Source organism: Salmo trutta, chromosome 25 (assembly GCF_901001165.1).
Source record: "Salmo trutta chromosome 25, fSalTru1.1, whole genome shotgun sequence".
NCBI classification, from domain to species: domain Eukaryota; kingdom Metazoa; phylum Chordata; class Actinopteri; order Salmoniformes; family Salmonidae; genus Salmo; species Salmo trutta.
In genome coordinates, this window is record NC_042981.1 from 48481634 (window position 1) to 48500851 (window position 19218).

General features: G+C 43.4%; 1 protein-coding gene across 2 annotated transcripts in view; it reads right to left on the reverse strand.

Annotated features, from left to right (window-relative positions):
- The window catches only part of LOC115162650 (MAM domain-containing glycosylphosphatidylinositol anchor protein 2-like), a 230038-nt gene that overhangs the window by 109112 nt on the left and 101708 nt on the right, over nucleotides 1–19218 (reverse strand). For both annotated transcript variants that reach the window (XM_029714139.1, XM_029714140.1), the window contains exons 7-8: nucleotides 3663–3992; nucleotides 1200–1493 (exon numbers count right to left, since the gene is read on the reverse strand). In XM_029714139.1, the coding sequence (XP_029569999.1) occupies nucleotides 1200–1493; nucleotides 3663–3992 (624 nt within the window). The remainder of the gene's footprint in view (nucleotides 1–1199; nucleotides 1494–3662; nucleotides 3993–19218) is intronic.

Consider the following 19218-nt stretch of genomic DNA (forward strand, 5'->3'; position numbering starts at 1 on the left):
ACTCAGTGAGAGCTTCTGTGGAATAGTGTGTGTGGCCTAGTGACACACACACACACACACACACACACACACACACACACACACACACACCCACACACACACACACACATTAATCCATGTATGCACACAGGCACGCTCAAAACAAACACAGACCTTCATGAATCCATGAAAGCACGCACATGCACACGCACACACACACTTCCTACGGCTCATTAATCCTCACCCACCTCACGGTCCATGTATTTTTGCGTGGTGGTGGGAGGGATATAAGGTCACAGATCAAAGATTTTTCAGAGGCCTGACACTAGTAAGTTAGAAGTGGTGATCCGAGCGATGAGCAGCTCTGCATTTCTATAAGCCATCTTCCCTCTGCTCCGATATTAGGAGTAACACAGACGCTATAAATTAGACTGGATGTTTCTCACCCTATGTAGTGCACTACTTTTGACCAGAGTAGTGCACTACATTGGGATTTGGGTCCATTTGGTATGCATCCACCAAAGCTCTATGACCTCTAATAGTGTCTTCCTCCATCATGTCACCAGATAATTTCCTCGTACGCATGTATGTACAAGGTCAATAAACGTTATGGATTATGCAATTATAAAATGCCTCTCGTTTCTCTTAAGTGTAGGCCGCTAATGGTCATTAACACTGAGATATGACCCTTTCCCGTCCCATTTTCGGCGTGACTAAGTTAAAGTCGTGTTGAAATGTTTTCTTTGAACGTGGAACGTACATAGGGAATTGATTATGTTACATTAACCTTTCAACCTGGGGAAATTGAATCCAGACGTTTTAATGATTAGCCGAGGTGAGATGATTTGCGAAATGCGTAACGCACCAAGGTTATGTGCTGTTACAAATTTAAATTATTGATGTATTGAATTGATGAGGCATGATGTATCGAACAAAATACAATACCGATAGCAACATAAGAAATTCCCACACATCTAACTTAAACCCCTTAAAACGTATGTGCATTCCAGTGTACAGTCGACTCCTGATAAGTGCCAATCAGATTGCAAGTCACAATTCAAATATATAATTTTGAATTTTGGACGGTTCATTCACCTCTCCTGACCTCCTCCTTACAGAGACCTATCCAGCTCATGGAACCAACGCAACCCACCGTGGTTCAAACCCATTGCATTTATCAGAAGTGTACTGTAAAAACACAGTATATCCAGAATACTCACATTGCACGGTGAGCTCCACCAGCGCTTCCCGGGGCTTCACGTTGAAGCCGTTGTACTGGCTGGTGGCGCAACGGTAGGTTCCAGTCATCTCACGCGAGACATTGACGATGCGCAGCACACCATCATAGCTTTCTGTCTGAAGGCTGCCATCGGGCATAGGCACTTCCTTGTCGGCCCTCGACCAGAGGATGATGGGCTTCGGCTTCCCCGACACCAGGCACTGCAGGTCCACTGTGTCACCCTCCTGGACCACCATGGGGGACTTGCCTCGCGGCACCGTCAGCTCCGGAGGGACTGGAAGAGATGGAAAAAGATACTTAACGTCACTTAACTTTACGTGGTACTACTTTGTGATGTTTCGTTGAGTTACATTGCTTTACATGATGTTACCTTATGTGATGTTACCATATGTGATGTTACCATATGTGATGTCACTTTACGTAATGTCACTTTACGTAATGTCACTTTACGTAATGTCACTTTACGTAATGTCACTTTACGTAATGTCACTTTACGTAATGTCACTTTACGTAATGTCACTTTACGTAATGTTCCTTTATGTGATGCTATTTTAAGTTACGTTTACGCAATGTTACTTTACGCAATGTTACTTTACGCAATGTTACTGGGGTAGAGCCAAGTTTTATCCCAACCCAGCACTAACACTTGATTCAACTAATCACCTAGACCTTGAATAGCTGAATCAGGTGGGCAAGAACAAAAGCCTGCACACCCTATAGTTCTTTAGCCAGGATTAGGGGTTGGTAGACAGTATATCACAAATCACTCAGTGGGACGCAGGAAGCCCTTAGATTTTTGCCCTGTGTATTCTGACCATCCAACCCTCTGAACAACCCCATCATCCTCCCCCCTCTCCAACAGTGCTATGACTGTGGTATCCTTGTTTCAATTCATCCTTCATCCCCTGCTACTGCAATCCCAATCCGCCGCTGCTACACTGAAATAAAAAGCTATGAATACAAAATAGCGCCAAATATGTAATAGAGTAAGGGAAGGGAACACAGAACAGAGAGGCAACGAATGAACAGACAGGTCTCATTTATTTGGCACGTTTGAGGGGTAGCCATCTCCCCCTGAGCTTTCAGCTCTGCTCCCCTATGGGGGTTCTCTGCCAAAGGCATATACTATCATCCCAACCCAGGCCAATCATTCTGGATAGGCTTTACTTTGCTTAGCTCAAATGGATTTTAGTAATGCATGTTGGAGGCTGCTTCTCTGCTCCATTGGTTAATATACTGGAGGTGACAACAAAGGCAAATGCAGGTCTTAAAAATGTGAATCTGACGAACCGATCAAGACAGCTAGATGAGAGGGAAGGAAAGAACACACACCACCTGAGACTTACGTAAGTAGTTGCAGGAGACCTGTGCCAGAGAGGGAAGCATGTGTGTGTGTGTGTGTATTTCCAGGTTGATGCACATTAGCATGTCCTACAAAGGCTCCCGCACAAATAGACTCATCTATTTCTGGGTTTATGCGTTGTAGCTACTCACAAAAGTAGTTTTAATGGACTTCAATGATCCTAATGGTCAGCTCCTTGATGTTTTTAAGTTCTCCTTCCGTTTCATTGCCAATTTACCAATTCTCCCGCCCACAACAGGAATAATAATGTCCGGGCTTATCATCAAACATTTGATGTTCCGCTCCGGCATTACTAACTCATTATCAATTGTTTTAAAAAAAAAACACCTAAAGATCTTTTGCATCAGTTCGTACACCAACAAACTAAAGGAAAATTACAGAGGGAGTAGCTAAATAGGAGAAAATAACACAGGTGACCCTACACTAGCAGGCTGTAAATAATCATTAGGTTTGGAAGTAGGAATGCGCATATTAGCGACAGATTTAGGCCTGATTGAATGGACAGATCCCAACAATCTGGCCCGAAAACACTCCCATTAGAATCTGGACTTTACTGGAAACTCATCATGCTTTAAAACCCAACGCATAAGGATTATGGACTGTATATGAATGGAAGTCTGTGTTTTTGCCACGTCTGCCCATCGTTCAGTCATGGCGTGTCCTTCCTATCGAAGTACACATACTGTAGTATGTACTTTGTGTATTGCCTACTAAGAGGGGTAGGTATCTCATCCTTCATAAACACTGAAAGAGCTTGATGACTTTCCATATCCCTGTAACCCAGGGCTCTCCAAACGTGTTCCTGGAGAGCTACTGTCCTGTAGGTTTTTGCTCCAACTCTAATCTACCACACATGATTCTAATAATTAGCGGGTAGATAAACTGAATCAGGTTAAATATAACTGGGTTTAGAGCGAAAACCTACAGAAGGGTAGCTCTCCAGGAACAGGGTTAGAGAGCCCTGCTGTAACCTATGACATCCTGTAATGATGAGCCCTACAATATGCTACTTTAGTCAACTGTGCCACAAACCTATTAAACGACTAGAAGGACAACAGTACAGTACAGTCCATTGCTCACCTGTAGTCGAAGAGATATTGACATCGATGCTGACTTCGGGGATGCCGCCGTTCTTCAGCGCCGCCACGCAGGTGTACGTGCCAAAGTCTGTGAACTTGAGGTCAATGATGTCCAGGTTGGTAGTGCCGGGCTGGACGTCGGGGTCAGTGTGGGTGATGACCATGCGCTCCGAGCTGCGCAGCGGCCGGCCATTCTTCAGCCAACTGAACAGAAGCTCTTCAGGGGGCGTTGCCTCTACCTGGCAGGAGATCTTGACCTCGCGGCCAATTTGAATGTTGTCGTCGTTGTGGTACGGGTCAGGCGTGATCCAGAAGCGCCCCTTCTTTAGCCCTATGGAGAGAAAGAGTAATAGGCTACATCAGCACTAATGCTAAGAATTTTGGTTCCGTGTTTTTCCTATAAATAAGCAACCTTACTGTACTGATTGTATTTATAATTATGGCTGCCACCTGGGGACACAAAAAGTTCCAGTTTTAAATAAAGATGGCTGAACGAAAGCTAGCTCACCAAAGCTAGCTAGCATAATATTGGTGTCAGAACCAGAATCAGAAGTCTTGTCTCCCTTTAGAGACCAAGAAAAAACACTGGGTATATGTCATTGTATACTATACAGTGGCAAGAAAATGTATGTGAACCCATTTTACATATGTGATCAGATCACATTTTATCACATCAGTGTGCTTAAACTAATAACACAAATAATTGTATTTTTCTATATTGAATACATAATTTAAACATTCACAGTGTAGGTTGGAAGAAGTATGTGAACCCCTAGGCTAATGACTTCTTCAAAAGCTAATTGGTGTCAGGAGTCAACTAACTTGGAGTCGACTCAATGAGACGAGATTGGAGATTTTGGTTAGAGCTGCCCTGCCCCATGAAAAACATTCACAAAATTTGAGTTTACTATTCACAGGAAGCATTGCCTGATGTGAACCATGCCTCGAACAAAAGAGATCTCAGAAGACCTAAGATTAAAGAATTGTCGCCTTGCATGAAGCTGGAAAGGGTTACAAAAGTATCTCCACGGTAAGACAAATTGTCTATAAAAATTTTGACATTTCAGCACTGTTGCTACTCTCCCTTGGAGTGGCTGTTCTGCAAAGATGACTGCAAGAGCACAGCACAGAATCCTAGAGTGTCAGCTAAAGACTTACCGAAATCTCTGGAAGATGCTAACATCTCTGTTGACAAGTCTACAATATGTAAAACACTAAACAAGAATGGTGTTCATGGGAGGACACCATGGAAGAAGCCACTGCTATCCAAAAAAAACATTGCTGCACGTCTGAAGTTCGCAAAAGAGCACCTTGATGTTCCACAGCGATACTGGCAAAATATTCTGTGGACAGATGAAACTAAAGTTGTGTTGTTCGGAAGGAACACACAACATTATGTGTGGAGAAAAAAAGGCACCAACACAAAAAAGGCACCAACACAAAAAAAGGCACCAACACAACATCAAAACCTCATCCCAACTGTAAACTATGGTGGAGGGAGCATCATGGTTTGGGGCTGCTTTGCTGCCTCAGGGCCTGGACAGCTTGCTATCATCGACGGAAAAATGAATTCCCAAGTTTATCAAGACATTTTGCAGGAGAATGTAAGGCTATCTGTCCGCCAATTGAAGCTCAACAGAAGTTAGGTGATGCAACAGGACAACAACCCAAAAGACAGAAGTAAATCAACAACAGAATGGCTTGAACAGAAGAAAATACGCCTTCTGGAGTGGCCCAGTCAGAGTCCTGACCTCAACCCAATTGAGATGCTGTGGCATGACCTCAAGAGAGCAGTTCACCCAGACATCCCAAGAATATTGTGGAACTGAAACAGTTTTGTAAAGAGGAATGGTCCAAAATGCCTCCTGACCGTTGTGCAGGTCTGATCCACAACTACAGAAAACATTTGGTTGAGGTTATTGCTGCCAAAGGAGGGTCAACCTGTAATTAAATACAAGGGTTCACATACTTTTTCCAACCTGCACTGTGAATGTTTACACGCTGTGTTCAATAAAGACAAAACAATTATAATTGTTTGTGTGTTATTAGTTTAAGTAGATTGTGTTGGTCTATTGTTGTGACTTAGATGAAGATCAGATAATACACTGCTCAAAAAAATAAAGGGAACACTAAAATAACACATCCTAGATCTGAATGAATGAAATAATCTGAATGTGCTGACAACAACATTACACAAAAATAATCAATGGAAATCCAATTGATCAACCCATGGAGGTCTGGATTTGGAGTCACACTCAAAATTAAAGTGGAAAACCACACTACAGGCTGATCCAACTTTGATGTAATGTCCTTAAAGCAAGTCAAAATGAGGCTCAGTAGTGTGTGTGGCCTCCACGTGCCTGTATGACCTCCCTACAACGCCTGGGCATGCTCTTGATGAGGTGGCGGATGGTCTCCTGAGGGATCTCCTCCCAGACCTGGACTAAAGCATCCGCCAACTCCTGGACAGTCTGTGGTGCAACGTGGCGTTGGTGGATGTAGCGAGACATGATGTCCCAGATGTGCTCAATTGGATTCAGGTCTGGGGAACGGGCGGGCCAGTCCATAGCATCAATGCCTTCCTCTTGCAGGAACTGCTGACACACTCCAGCCACATGAGGTCTAGCATTGTCTTGCATTAGGAGGAACCCAGGGCCAACCGCACCAGCATATGGTCTCACAAGGGGTCTGAGGAACTCATCTCGGTACCTAATGGCAGTCAGGCTACCTCTGGCGAGCACATGGAGGGCTGTGTGGCCCCCCAAAGAAATGCCAACCCACACCATGACTAACCCACCGCCAAACCGGTCATGCTGGAGGATGTTGCAGGCAGCAGAACGTTCTCCACGGCGTCTCCAGACTCTGTCACGTCTGTCACATGTGCTCAGTGTGAACCTGCTTTCATCTGTGAAGAGCACAGGGCGCCAGTGGCGAATTTGCCAATCTTGTTGCTCTCTGGCAAAATGCCAAACGTCCTGCACGGTGTTGGGCTGTAAGCACAACCCCCACCTGTGGACGTCAGGCCCTCATACCACCCTCATGGAGTCTGTTTCTGACCGTTTGAGCAGACACATGCACATTTGTAGCCTGCTGGAGGTCATTTTGCAGGGCTCTGGCAGTGCTCCTCCTGCTCCTCCTTGCACAAAGGCGGAGGTAGCGGTCCTGCTGCTGGGTTGTTGCCCTCCTACGGCCTCCTCCACGTATCCTGATGTACTGGCCTGTCTCCTGGTAGCACCTCCATGCTCTGGACACTACGCTGACAGACACAGCAAACCTTCTTGCCACAGCTCGCATTGATGTGCCATCCTGGATGAGCTGCACTACCTGAGCCACTTGTGTGGGTTGTAGACTCCGTCTCATGCTACCACTAGAGTGAAAGCACCGCCAGCATTCAAAAGTGACCAAAACATCAGCCAGGAAGCATAGAAACTGAGAAGTGGTCTGTGGTCCCCACCTGCAGAACCACTCCTTTATTGGGGGTGTCTTGCTAATTGCCTATAATTTCCACCTGTTGTCTATTCCATTTGCACAACAGCATGTGAAATGTATTGTCAATCAGTGTTGCTTCTTAAGTGGACAGTTTGATTTCACAGAAGTGTGATTGACTTGGAGTTACATTGTGTTGTTTAAGTGTTCCCTTTATTTTTTTGAGCAGTATATTTTATGACCAATTTATGCAGAAATCCAGGTAGTTCTAAAGGGTTCACATACTTTTTCTTCTGTAACTATTGTAGGTCCGAGAGACTTTCCTGGTCAGGTTATGTGGTCAGGCCAAACTTATTAGGAACGGCTAATAAGAGCGCAGAAATAAGAGCCAAAGTCCCAGATTCTCTGAGAGAGGTTGCATTTTAGTGAATGAACAAATTACTTGAGGTTGTTTGTTTTCCGACTTCATTGTAACTGTCACACACTTTCCCACAAGGACAGCGGTACATGTTTCACGACAAGAGGCTCATACATTTTTTTACCACAGTGTTTTCGATAAACATCACTTTCCCCATTTACCTCAGAGTTCATATGCATATTTGCAGGACACTAAAAGCATTAAAAATATTAGCAAAAATATTTCCAATGTACCAATTTATAATGACGTAAATAAGTGATCTACCAGTAGTCTCTCAGGCCCTTTTCCATTTACTATATATTTGGTATCTAATACTTTGAAACAACAGGAAAATATTTGTGCCTTCAGTTAAATTCAAATGTTTGAGCAGGCAGCTTCAAAGGTTAAAGCCACTTCCAATACAAAAATAGCTGTTCCCACACTCCCAAAAACAACGTATATTACTTTAAACATGATTTTTCACAATCAAACAGTGAATTTATTTGTAAATGTTAGTTTTACGCTTGTTGTAAGTCCATATGCCATCTCTCCAGAGTTGCGTAGTGGCCAGCACCTAAAAATAGCCCAGGCAAGTGTGTGTGAAGCATCATATTGTCCCTATTAATCAAGATGAAAATAAAATGCCTCCAAGACACTGACTTTGAGAAAACCACTGCACCACGGGATCAAGCTAGAATGATGAATGTGAAGTCACTCACTCATACAGTAGGGCTACATTAGTAGTAAGTGACTACAGATGGAGTCATGAAGTGAATCAGCCAGCTTCATTCAACAATATTTATTTTGTAAGTAATGACATCCACCTTGTACTTGAATGTTACGTAAGTCATTTTACTAACATGGCAACAAAAAATAATGTCAGTGAAGCTTGCTAGCAGCAGGCAGGCTACAAGCTAAATCAGCTGATGGTATCACTGGTGACCGGTATACAGTACTTGCAAATATTTTGTGCAGGAGTGTTTTTACAACTTTCTGACTGTCAGAGTATGCGCCTGTGTCTGCCACAGTGCCATTGTTACATAGCAAGTGAGTCATCCCCAAGACAGGTTGTGGGATAGAATGGCTGCGAATGGACTTAGAATTGGTTGAATATTGATAAGTGGCAGTTGGGATATCGAGTGTGATGTCAATTCTCATTTTGGCCAAAACATTTGCAGACTTGAGAGATCACTTTCGAACGCAACAAGTGAACACTCGATAAAGGGCTTAGGGCCAAGTGTTTTGACCAAAATGAGACTAAGCCCAGAAAAGCCCAAATGATTGTATCGTTATCCAATAGATATGATATACAGTGCATTCGGAAAGTATTCAGACCACATTTTGTTACGCAGCCGTATTCTAAAGTTGATTAAATATTTTTTCCCCTCATCAATCTACACACAATACCCCATAATGACAAAGCAAAAACTGTTTTGTAGAAATGTTTTCTAATGTATACATTTAAAAAAAAATGAAATATCACATACGTATACATAAGTATTCAGACTCTTTACTCAGTGCTTTGTTGAAGCACCTTTGGCAGCTATTACAGCCTCAAGTCTTCTTGTGTATGATGCTACAAGCTTGACGCACCTGTATTTGGGGAGTTTCTCCCAGTCTTCTCTGCAGATCCTTTCAAGCTCTGTCAGGTTGGATGGGGAGCGTCACTGCACAGCAATTTTCAGGTCTCTCCAGATATGTTTGATCGGGTTCAAGTCCGGGCACTGGCTGGGCCACTCAAGGACATTCAGAGACTTGTCCTGAAGCCACTCCTGTGTTGTCTTGGCTGTGTGCTTAGGGTCATTGTCCTGTTGGAAGGTGAACCTTCGCCCCAATCTGAGGTCCTGAGTGCTGTGGAGCAGGATCTCTCTGTACTTTGCTCCGTTCACCTTTCCCTGAATCCTGACTAGTCTCCCAATCCCTGCCGCTGAAAAACATCCCCACAGCACGATGCTGGCACCACCACGCTTTCTCGTATGGATGGTGCCAGGTTTCCTCTAGATGTGATGCTTGGCATTCAGGCCAAAGCGTTCAATCTTGGTTTCATCAAACCAGAGAATCTTGTTTCTCATGGTCTGAGAGTCTTTAGGTGCCTTTTGGCAAACTCCAAGCGGGCTGTCTTATGCCTCTTACTGAGGAGTGGCTTCCGTCTGGCCACTCTTCCATAAAGGCATAATTGGTGGAGTGCTGCAGAGATGGTTGTCCTTCTGGAAGGTTCTCCCATCTCCACAGAGGAACTCTGGAGCTCTGTCAGAGTGACCACCGGGTTCTTGGTCACCTCCCTGACCAAGGCCCTTCCCAGTTGCTCAGTTTGGCCAGTTCTAGGAAGAGTCTTGGTGGTTACAAACTTCTTCCATTTAAGAATAATGAAGGCCAGTGTGTTCTTTTGGACTTTCAATGCTGCAGATATGTTTGGTACCCTTCCCCAGATCTGTGACTCGACACAATCCTTCAAACTCATGGCTTGGTTTTATGTTCTAACATGCACTGTCAACTGTGGGACCTTATATAGACAGGTGTGTGCCTTTCCAAATCATGTCTTTCCAAATGTGCCCTAGTGGGCTAAACCGGCATGTTAAACAAAAGTTGATAATTATAACAATTGATATGCTAATCCTTTGCACATGAACGCTCACTCATTCGGAAACTATATATAATCACGCTCAGTGTGTCGTGATCTTTGTTGGTCTCTCTCTCTCTCTCTCTCGCTCTCTCTCTCTCTCTCATTAATATCAAAGACTCGTCCTTATTCTGTCGGTAGTCTAATAGTTTAACCACGTGGTATGGTTAAAGTTCAGTAGAGGAATGCATGGTCAAACATTGGCCCTCTCTTCTCGAGGTAAGCTGGTCTAAAGAAAGAAACCTTGGGTGGGGGTTCATATACTGAACGTAGAAAAGGCTGTCACATGACGCCTTGTCCTGTCTGTGTCCCTGGGGGCGTGCCGGTGACTTGGTAAAACTTTAAGTAGAAAATACAATTCTCTCACATTATCTTACAAGCATCCCAACATATTCCAAATAGGTTTATCCTTATTCATTAATTTTATACAACCATTTAGATGTAAGTCTCATAGCTGAAGCTATCATATAAACATTATTATGGTAATATGGCCGTATTGTCTCTCATGAGTTTCATAACATTGTACCAAACGGACCAGTTCGTAGCTGGATTCTTCACCGATCTTTTATACCTTCTCCAGAACATAAATGTTGTTTGGTTCCCCCGTCCTGTGAGGTGGAAGAATTCCTTTGTCTCTCTATGAAACCACTCTGTCTCAAAACTGGGGCCATGAGGTAGGCCATTCCCTTTGGAATTTACGACCGGCTTCTGACCACAGCAGCCTGGGTGTAGGAGACAGAGGGAGATGGTGCAGAAGTAGGGGGATGGTAGAGGGGGAGGGGGTCAACTGTGCTCGCTGTACTCAAAGAGGGCAACGTCATGACACTGTATAGACTACAACACATTACGCAGGACAGAAAAACATAGAAGTCCATAGATGTAGCTAGCTACAGTATATGCTCTCTTTGTTTTTTAACTTTTTTTTAAAAACTTTTACCCCTTTTTCTCCCCAATTTCATGGTATCCAATTGGTAGTTACAGTCGTGTCTCATCGCTGCAACTCCCATACGGACTCTGGGGAGAGGCGACGGTCGAGAGCCGTGCGTCCTCCGAAACACAACCCAGCCAAGTCGCACTGCTTCTTGACTCAATGCCCGCTTAACCCGGAAGCCAGTTGCACCAATGTGTCAGAGGAAATACCGTACACCTGGCGACCGTGTCAGCGTGCATTGCGCCTGGCCCGTCACAGCGCGATGGGACAAGAACATCCCTGCCGGCCAAACCCTCCCCTAATCCGGACGACGCTGGGCCAATTGTGCGCCGCCCCATGGGTCTCCCGGTCGTGGCCGGCTGCGACAGAGCCTGGACTCGGCCAAGGATCTCTAGTGGCACAGCTAGCACTGTTATGCATTGCCTTAGAGCATTGTGCCACTCAGGAGGCCCTAGTAGATGCTCTCTTGGGTAAATAAATGAAACTCCAGCAGGCTAATCTTTTTGAGTGTGTGGACTGTATTACGTACTGTATTGTATGGACTGGAATTACGTGCCTAGTTCAAACCATGATAAAGCTGGGAGAGAACATGTGATTCTGGTGCAGCACATGCGGCCTACAAAGTATAGGCTAGCGAATTTGATTTTAATTCTGAAATATAATAGGGCCTTTCATAATAATTCCCCTAATGTTATTAGCTTTCTCTCTCTAGCGTTGCTTTATTCCTACCTCGCTTTCAACAGTTAAATGAAGTAAGTTTTGTTATCCTTATCTTCATCATTCTAATGATAGAACTAGAATTTGATTGAATAGTTATGGCTCTGAATAAATAACTGCTAGCCTACCACCATCGCGTGTTCACTCTTCTTTCAAACTACCCGTGAGTTCTATAGGCTGCTGTATTTAACATTCAGCAAACAAGAGATTGCGTCCCTCTTTGAATAGTCTATTGGTATAACAAATGCAAAAAAAAAGTATGTCCAGCAAGCTATTCTTGTCTAGCTTTTCCTGCATGGGACTCCAAGAGCTAAGGAGCATTTTTTAAGGAGAGAGGCCAGCGGAGCACAGGTGGGTGAGTATTGCACAAGAGACAGAGGCTACAAGTTAGAAGCTTATTATGCACAATGCATCATACATTAGCTAAATATAAGGCTAATACTGCATAGAATGTATTACCTGAAAGAGGTAGGCTAGGACATCTATCTATCTATAGGCCTATATATATATCAATCTTGAACAGGATGATCTATTTTGGATAGAATTTGAATGGAATTGATGGAGGGAGAGAAAGAATGTGAGAGAGTGCTCGCACATGCACTGATTTAAAGCAACGATATTCGAGTGACAGGCTGTTTTAAAACTGCAGCTGCAATATGTTTTTTTTTAATCTTTACAATTAAAAAATAAGGTGACCCCCGAAAGCCAAATGGAGATGTGTAAATTAGACGCACATTCAGTCTTTATAATACTGTAGTATAGGCTATGCTTGAGCAAATGTAGGCCTACCTGTCACAAGAAAAAGTTACCGTGATGAGATGATAGGTCTACATGCATTGTGAACTGTGCTCCATACTGAGATGGTCTGTCCCCACCCTGAGCGTTGATGATTCATCATGCAGAGAGCAGAGAGAAGGGACGTAGAGAAGCCAGATTTAGACATTGCATATAATTTATCAGTTCCATTTCACTTCATGCTGTTCATATAAATAATTTATTATAATTTACCGGTTTCTTGCAGTTATTTATCCCTGGAAAAGGGAGTTGTTTTGGACGATAAATCTCGGTAACCGGTTTCCGCCATTCAACCCTAGCGAGCATTGTCTCAAATCAAATCAATCATCACTCATATGATGGTGGTTTTCATTGCAGATAAAGACATCCACGACCTATGTTGTGAATTCTCCTTTTAAAAGCCCTGTCTGCCAGTCCCTGTGTCACACGCATTCTCACTCCCCCTGAATGAGTTGTGTAACCCTGCCATCCGTCTCTCCTTTACTCATACCTGCTGAGCAGAGTAGACTGCAAGCGTTTCCGTGGCAGGAAAGAAAGCACTGTGGGACTGGTGATTACCATTCAGAGAGATCGGCACGCTGCTTCAGATGCTCTCTGCTGTCCTCTCCCCTCCTCTTCTTCTCCTCCCCTGCCATCCTCTCCTTTCCCCATGCTCTATTCTGCTCTCCTCTTCCCTCTCTCCATCTTCTCTCCTCTACTCACCTTCTCTCTCCTCTCTCTCCTTCTCCACCCTCTCCTCATGCTCCTCCTTATCCGCTCTCCTTCCCTTTCCTCCTCCCTGTCATTCCCTTGCCTCTCCAATCCTTTTCTCCTCTCCCTAGAGAACTTCTACAGAATAGCCCCATCTGCCCGCCAGAGTGTCCACTGGTTCTCCATCTTCACTCTAGGGTCCTTGGCCAGCCATTGACCAACTGTCCCCCGCTATAGCACCACTCTCACCAACAGCCCTCATTTGCAAGTCATTAATGAAATAGGATGTGTTGCGAGCCAATCAATTATTTTTGAACAAATTTGATGAAAATCTGATTAACATGCTGATTTACATACAGGGCAGCAAATGTAACAAGTTCCTATTGCGAAGGCGAAGGGGGTTCGGAGGGCAGCCAAGTGGCAACATTAGGGGAAGGCTGTATAAATAATACCCTCGCTCTGCCCCTGGTAAAAATGCAGCGGTAGCTCAGGCGGATCACTGCATGCAAGGGGTCAGCTTGGCTCACCTCTTGTTGGCGAATTTGCAACTTAATCGATATTGTAATTGAGCCGGAAAGGCTGGAATTTCCTTCGATGAGCGCATAAAGTCTTTGAGGTGTGGTGATTGGGAATCCCTACCATGCATACAGCCATTATCAACAGAGCTTTTATATTACTACTTACGAGACGGTGTGTTAGACGAGGTTAGACCAATCTTCACACAGATAGTCTAGGAAAGTAACTTGCAAGGCAGAGAGCCGAGTTCCGTCAAGTCCTGGGTTTAATTTAATTTCAATTTGTTCATCTCAACAGGGCTGTTAATCCTGATACTTGAGCTAACTCTAGAAAGTAACTTAAAAAAATGCTTTCGAGAGAGAAGTCTAATGCTGCACTATGTTTGATGCTACACAGTAAGGGACATGCCATTTCCCTTGGTGGTACATGCATTTAGTGTACAGGTGTAGCTTTCATCTGAGAGTCATAGATTTCATACTCTAACAAGCGATTTAAAAAGGGCTACTTCAATGAAAACGAGAAAATGAATTGGTAAAAACATTGTCTAAGATCAAGCCACTTAATAAATCCTCTTTCGGCTAGGGGGCAGTATTTTCACATCCGGATGAAAAGCGTGCCCAGAGTAAACTGCCTGCTACTCAGGCCCAGAAGGTAGGATATGCATATTATTAGTAGATTTGGATAGAAAACAGTTTGAATGATGTCTGTGAGTGTAACAGAACTCATATGGAAAACCTGAGAAAAATCCAACCAGGAAGTGGGAAATCTGAGGCTTGTAGTTTTTCAAGTGATTGCCTATCCAATATACAGTGTAAATGGGGTCATATTGCACTTCCTAAGGTTTCCACTAGATGTCAACAGTCTTTAGAACGTTGTTTTAGGCTTCTACTGTGAATGGGAAGAGAATAAGAGCTAATGGAATCAGGTGTCTGGAAAAAAGGCATGAGCTCAGTCACGTGAGCGAGCTGAGTTCCTCTTCATTCCTAAAGACAAAGGAATTGTCCGGTTGGAATTTTATTGAAGATTTATAATAAAAACATCCTAAAGGTTGATTCTATACATCGTTTGACATGTTTCTACAAACTGTAGTATAACTTTTTTGACTTTTCGTCTGGACTTAGTAAGCGCGCGCCTTGCATTTGGAATAGTGAACCTAACGCGCGAACAAAATGGAGGTATTTGGACATAAAGATTAACTTTATTGAACAAAATGAACATTTATTGTGGAACTGGGATTCCTGGGAGTGCATTCCGATGAAGATCATCAAAGGTAAGTGAATATTTATAATGCTATTTTTGACTTCTGTTGACTCCAACATGGCGGGTATCTGTATGGCTTGTTTTGGTGTCTGAGCGCTGTACTCAGAATATTGCAAAGTGTGCTTTCGCCGTGAAGCTTTTTTGAAATCTGACACAGCGGTTGCATTAAGGAGAAGTGTATCTTTAATTCTGTGCATAACACTTGTATATTTTATCAAAGTTTATGATAAGTATTTCTGTAAATTGATGTGGCTCTCTGCAAAGTCACCAGAGGTTTTGGAGGCAAAACCTTACTGAACATAACGCGCCAATGTAAACTGAGATTTTTGGATATAAATATGAACTTTATCGAACAAAACATACATGTATTGTGTAACATGAAATCCTATGAGTGCCATCTGATGGAGATCACCAAAGGTTAATGATTCATTTTATCTCTATTTCTGCTTTTTGTGACTCCTCTCTTTGGCTGGAAAATGGCTGTATGTTTTTTTTTGTGACTAGGTGCTGACCTAACAATCGTTTGGTGTGCTTTCGCTGTAAAGCCTTTTTGAAATCGGACACTGTGGTTGGATTATCTTTAAAATGGTGGATAATACTTGTATGGTGGAGGAATTTTAATTATGAGATTTTTGTTGTTTTGAATTTGGCGCCCTGCAATTTCACTGGCTGTTGTCAAATCGATCCCGCTAAAGGGATTTGATCCGCAATAAGTTTAAGCGCTAACGCTGACCTCAATCTTTCAGTGACAAAAAAAATGGTTTGTTTCCTTGGATATGACCTTATTAGAGTCAGTTGGAATTATGTATGCTTTAATTAAGAATTGGCCTACCTATATCTTCCCACAATTCGAGCAAGTAGATCGTAGAAAATCCTGGAAACGAATTAAATTCTTTCTAGCTCTGATTAGTCAGATGCCATACAACAATAGAGCATTGTGCAGATATGCAGCCATGGTCAATTCCAATCAAACCAAATTCAATCTGTATTGTCATTGATACAACCCAATTTGTCAGGAAATGCCCCAACCACCTAAACCCTAAAACCTTCCAGTAGATCCCAGAGAGAGTGAGAGAAATACAGTTCAGAAAGAGCATTGACTTTTCTTTGTAACATTAACCCCCCAAAAACATACCATAACCACAGAGAGCACTTGCACGATCCTCCACCTGCTTTTAATGAGGACAGTTTCTTCGATAGCGGCCCACTCATCAATTAGGCCAGACTGACAGCCAGAAAAGGCCATTGATCAGGCCTTTTTCTGCTGAGGCAAACACTAGTGCTGCCACCTGCCCAGGACTCCCGTTATATAATGGAATCTATGCAGTATAACTGGACTGTTTGCCCCCCCAAAGAAAACGAAATATACTGTATCTCAACTGCCTATTCTGTTTGCCTCATGGAGAAACAGACCAAGTGGAGATATGTGTAAATTAATAAAATGGGTGAGTTGCATGGTCAGCAAGCCCAGCTCACCCCCCAGCCCGGCTCTACCTACCTACCCGCCACCTCGACTGCTAAATAAGTTATAAACCACAGAGTCAGGTAATTTTCCTCCTACCGAACGCCTTCAAAAGCACTGAAATACTGAATGGCCCCTCTCAAGATATTTGACGCGTTTCGCAGTCCGGTTGTATTACGATGGCTAAAGTGCGCCTGCCATTTATTTTATTGATGATGTTATCATTGCTGAGGGTATACCTGCCAGTTTACTCCAAGCAGGATGCTAAGGGAGGCTGGATTTCCACCGTCCAGCCCCCACTCTCAGAAAAGGTCCAGAAAGAGTTAGTCTCTTTTGTACAGTGCATGGATCTATTACTATTAAAGCCCAACGTAAGTGGACCCAGAGTAAAGTGGCAAGAAACACAATGAGATTACATGGGCAGCAGGTAATCTAGCGGTTAAGAGCATTGGGCCAGTAACAGAAAGGTTGCTGGTTCAACTCCTGAGCAGACTAGGTGAAGAAATTGTAGATGTAGTCTTGAGCAAGGCACTAAACCCTAAATTACTTAAATGTAAGTGCAATCCCCCTCTGCTGCTACCCCACAAATGAGATTCTACAATCTGTGCTGTGGGGCAGCGTGGCAGAGCTTGTAAATGTCTCTCCAAGTCACCGGAGGCTGAATATCTTATTTGAGAGAGGCAGTCGAATGAACGACCCCTCAGAGCGGCTGCACAGCACAGACCATATCAAGGTTATTGTCTGATGAGTTGTCTGTTATATGTTTCTCATCCATGAAGCCTGTGTAGAAGAACTTTGATGAAGGACCAGGGAGACAACTGTTCACTCTAACACATTTTTTGCGAGCGTCTACAAAACCGTAGTATAATACAGCGGCTGCCACTCTGTAATCTCCTTGGTTGCATGGGGTTACTCCTTGGTATCATGGGGTTACACTGGAACACCTTCACCAGTATGATGTAATTACTATATTGTACATTGAGCACAAGCATCCAGATTCTATAGTATTTCAACACTTACTACACATTTACACTACAGTATTCAATGTCCTCTGAGGTTTTTACAGACTAAGAGTGACAATCTTTCCACAAAGAACCAAAACAATACTTTGGATGAAGACTGTCACAAATCCTAGATTGGAATGTATGGATGTGCTTTTTCTCCATAGTAGACCAAAAATGCTGAGTGTGGAGTCAGTATTGCCTTTCCCTTTGGGTTTTCCACCACCCAGGGTCTCTCTAGCTGAGCTCCTAGCCTGAGCTGCCTCCAGTCCTTCTCTCAACGGACTGATCTCCTGCCTTGGCAAAACATCTGAATGACGCTAACTAACCACCGCTCTCCACCTCCCAAAACACACACACACACACACATACACAAACATTCTCCTTCCCCATGCAAATGTGGAGCTTTCTGTTATCGGACTTAGTGTGCTGTCAGGGCCCAAGACTCCACAGACATAAATGGATCTCCTCTCAAAACCTGCAGCTTATACCCGTCCCGAGGTGCCAGCAGATGTCTGCGCACAGACGATCCGCTTTGAAGAGGGGGTGACTGTGAAATAAGATGCAACAGCTGCAGCAGCATTTGCCCTGGCAAGTTACAGTTTCTGAGCCTCATGAGTGGAATGAAAATGACTTTTTGGGGTGGTACCCTCAATTCTGTTTGCTGGCTGGCTAGAAACGTTTGATTACAGAAATTTGTGACAGAAAAATTATTAAGGCGCAAGAGGCGGAATGAACGTTTGATCGTACTAATGACCATATAAACATATGGGTGTAAACCATTGCTGTAGCAGCCATAATAGACCACATATGGTCCAGCCCCATTAGAATTTGACTCACAGTTTCTCCTATATCGAGTCTGAGTGGGTGCTTGTCTGAGGCAAGAGAAAGGGGTGGGTGGGTTAAAAAGTAGTACGTTTGCACTCATCTGTTGCAATGCTTAAGCAGTGTTTTCCATATTATCTACTGCAGGGGCGGGCAACTCCAGTCCTCGAGGACCTGATTGGTGTCACTTTTTCTCCATCCCTAGTAAACACAGCTGTTTAATCGAATTGCATTCTAAACTGAAGATCATGATAAGGTGATTATTGGAGTCAGGTGTGTTAGCTGGAGCTGGGGCAAAACTGTGATACCAATCAGGCCCTCGAGGACTGGAATTGCCCACCCCTGATCTACTGTACTTCTACCTGGATCCAAAAATGGTTCTCCTATGGGGACAACCAAAGAACCCTTTTGGAACCCTTTTTTCTAAGCGTGTAGGATGTCGGGGTTTGCCAGACAGTGACGCTAAAGTGAATGGCTCTCGTCTCGTCAGTCAGTGTAGCCTAATTTGCAAATGCTACTGGTAGGCCGAAGGGTTTTGGCGATTATATATCTAAGTACCAAAAGTAAATATAATTGCTAAAATATACTTACGTATCAAAAGTATAAATCATTTCAAATTCCTTATATTAAGCAAACCAGACGGCACAATTTGTAATATTTTTTTAAATATACGGATAGTCACGGGCACACTAATAACACTGAGGCAAAATTTGAGTCCACCAGATCAGAGGCAGTAGCGATAACCAGGGATGTTCTTTTGATAAGTGTGTGAATTTTACCATTTTCCTCTCCTGCTAAGCACTAGATTCCTAAAGAAAAGAATGTACTTTTACTCAGTAAAAGTACATTCTTTTCTTTAGGAATCTAGTGAAGTAAAAGTTGTCAAAAAATATCAATATTAAAGTAAAGTACAGATA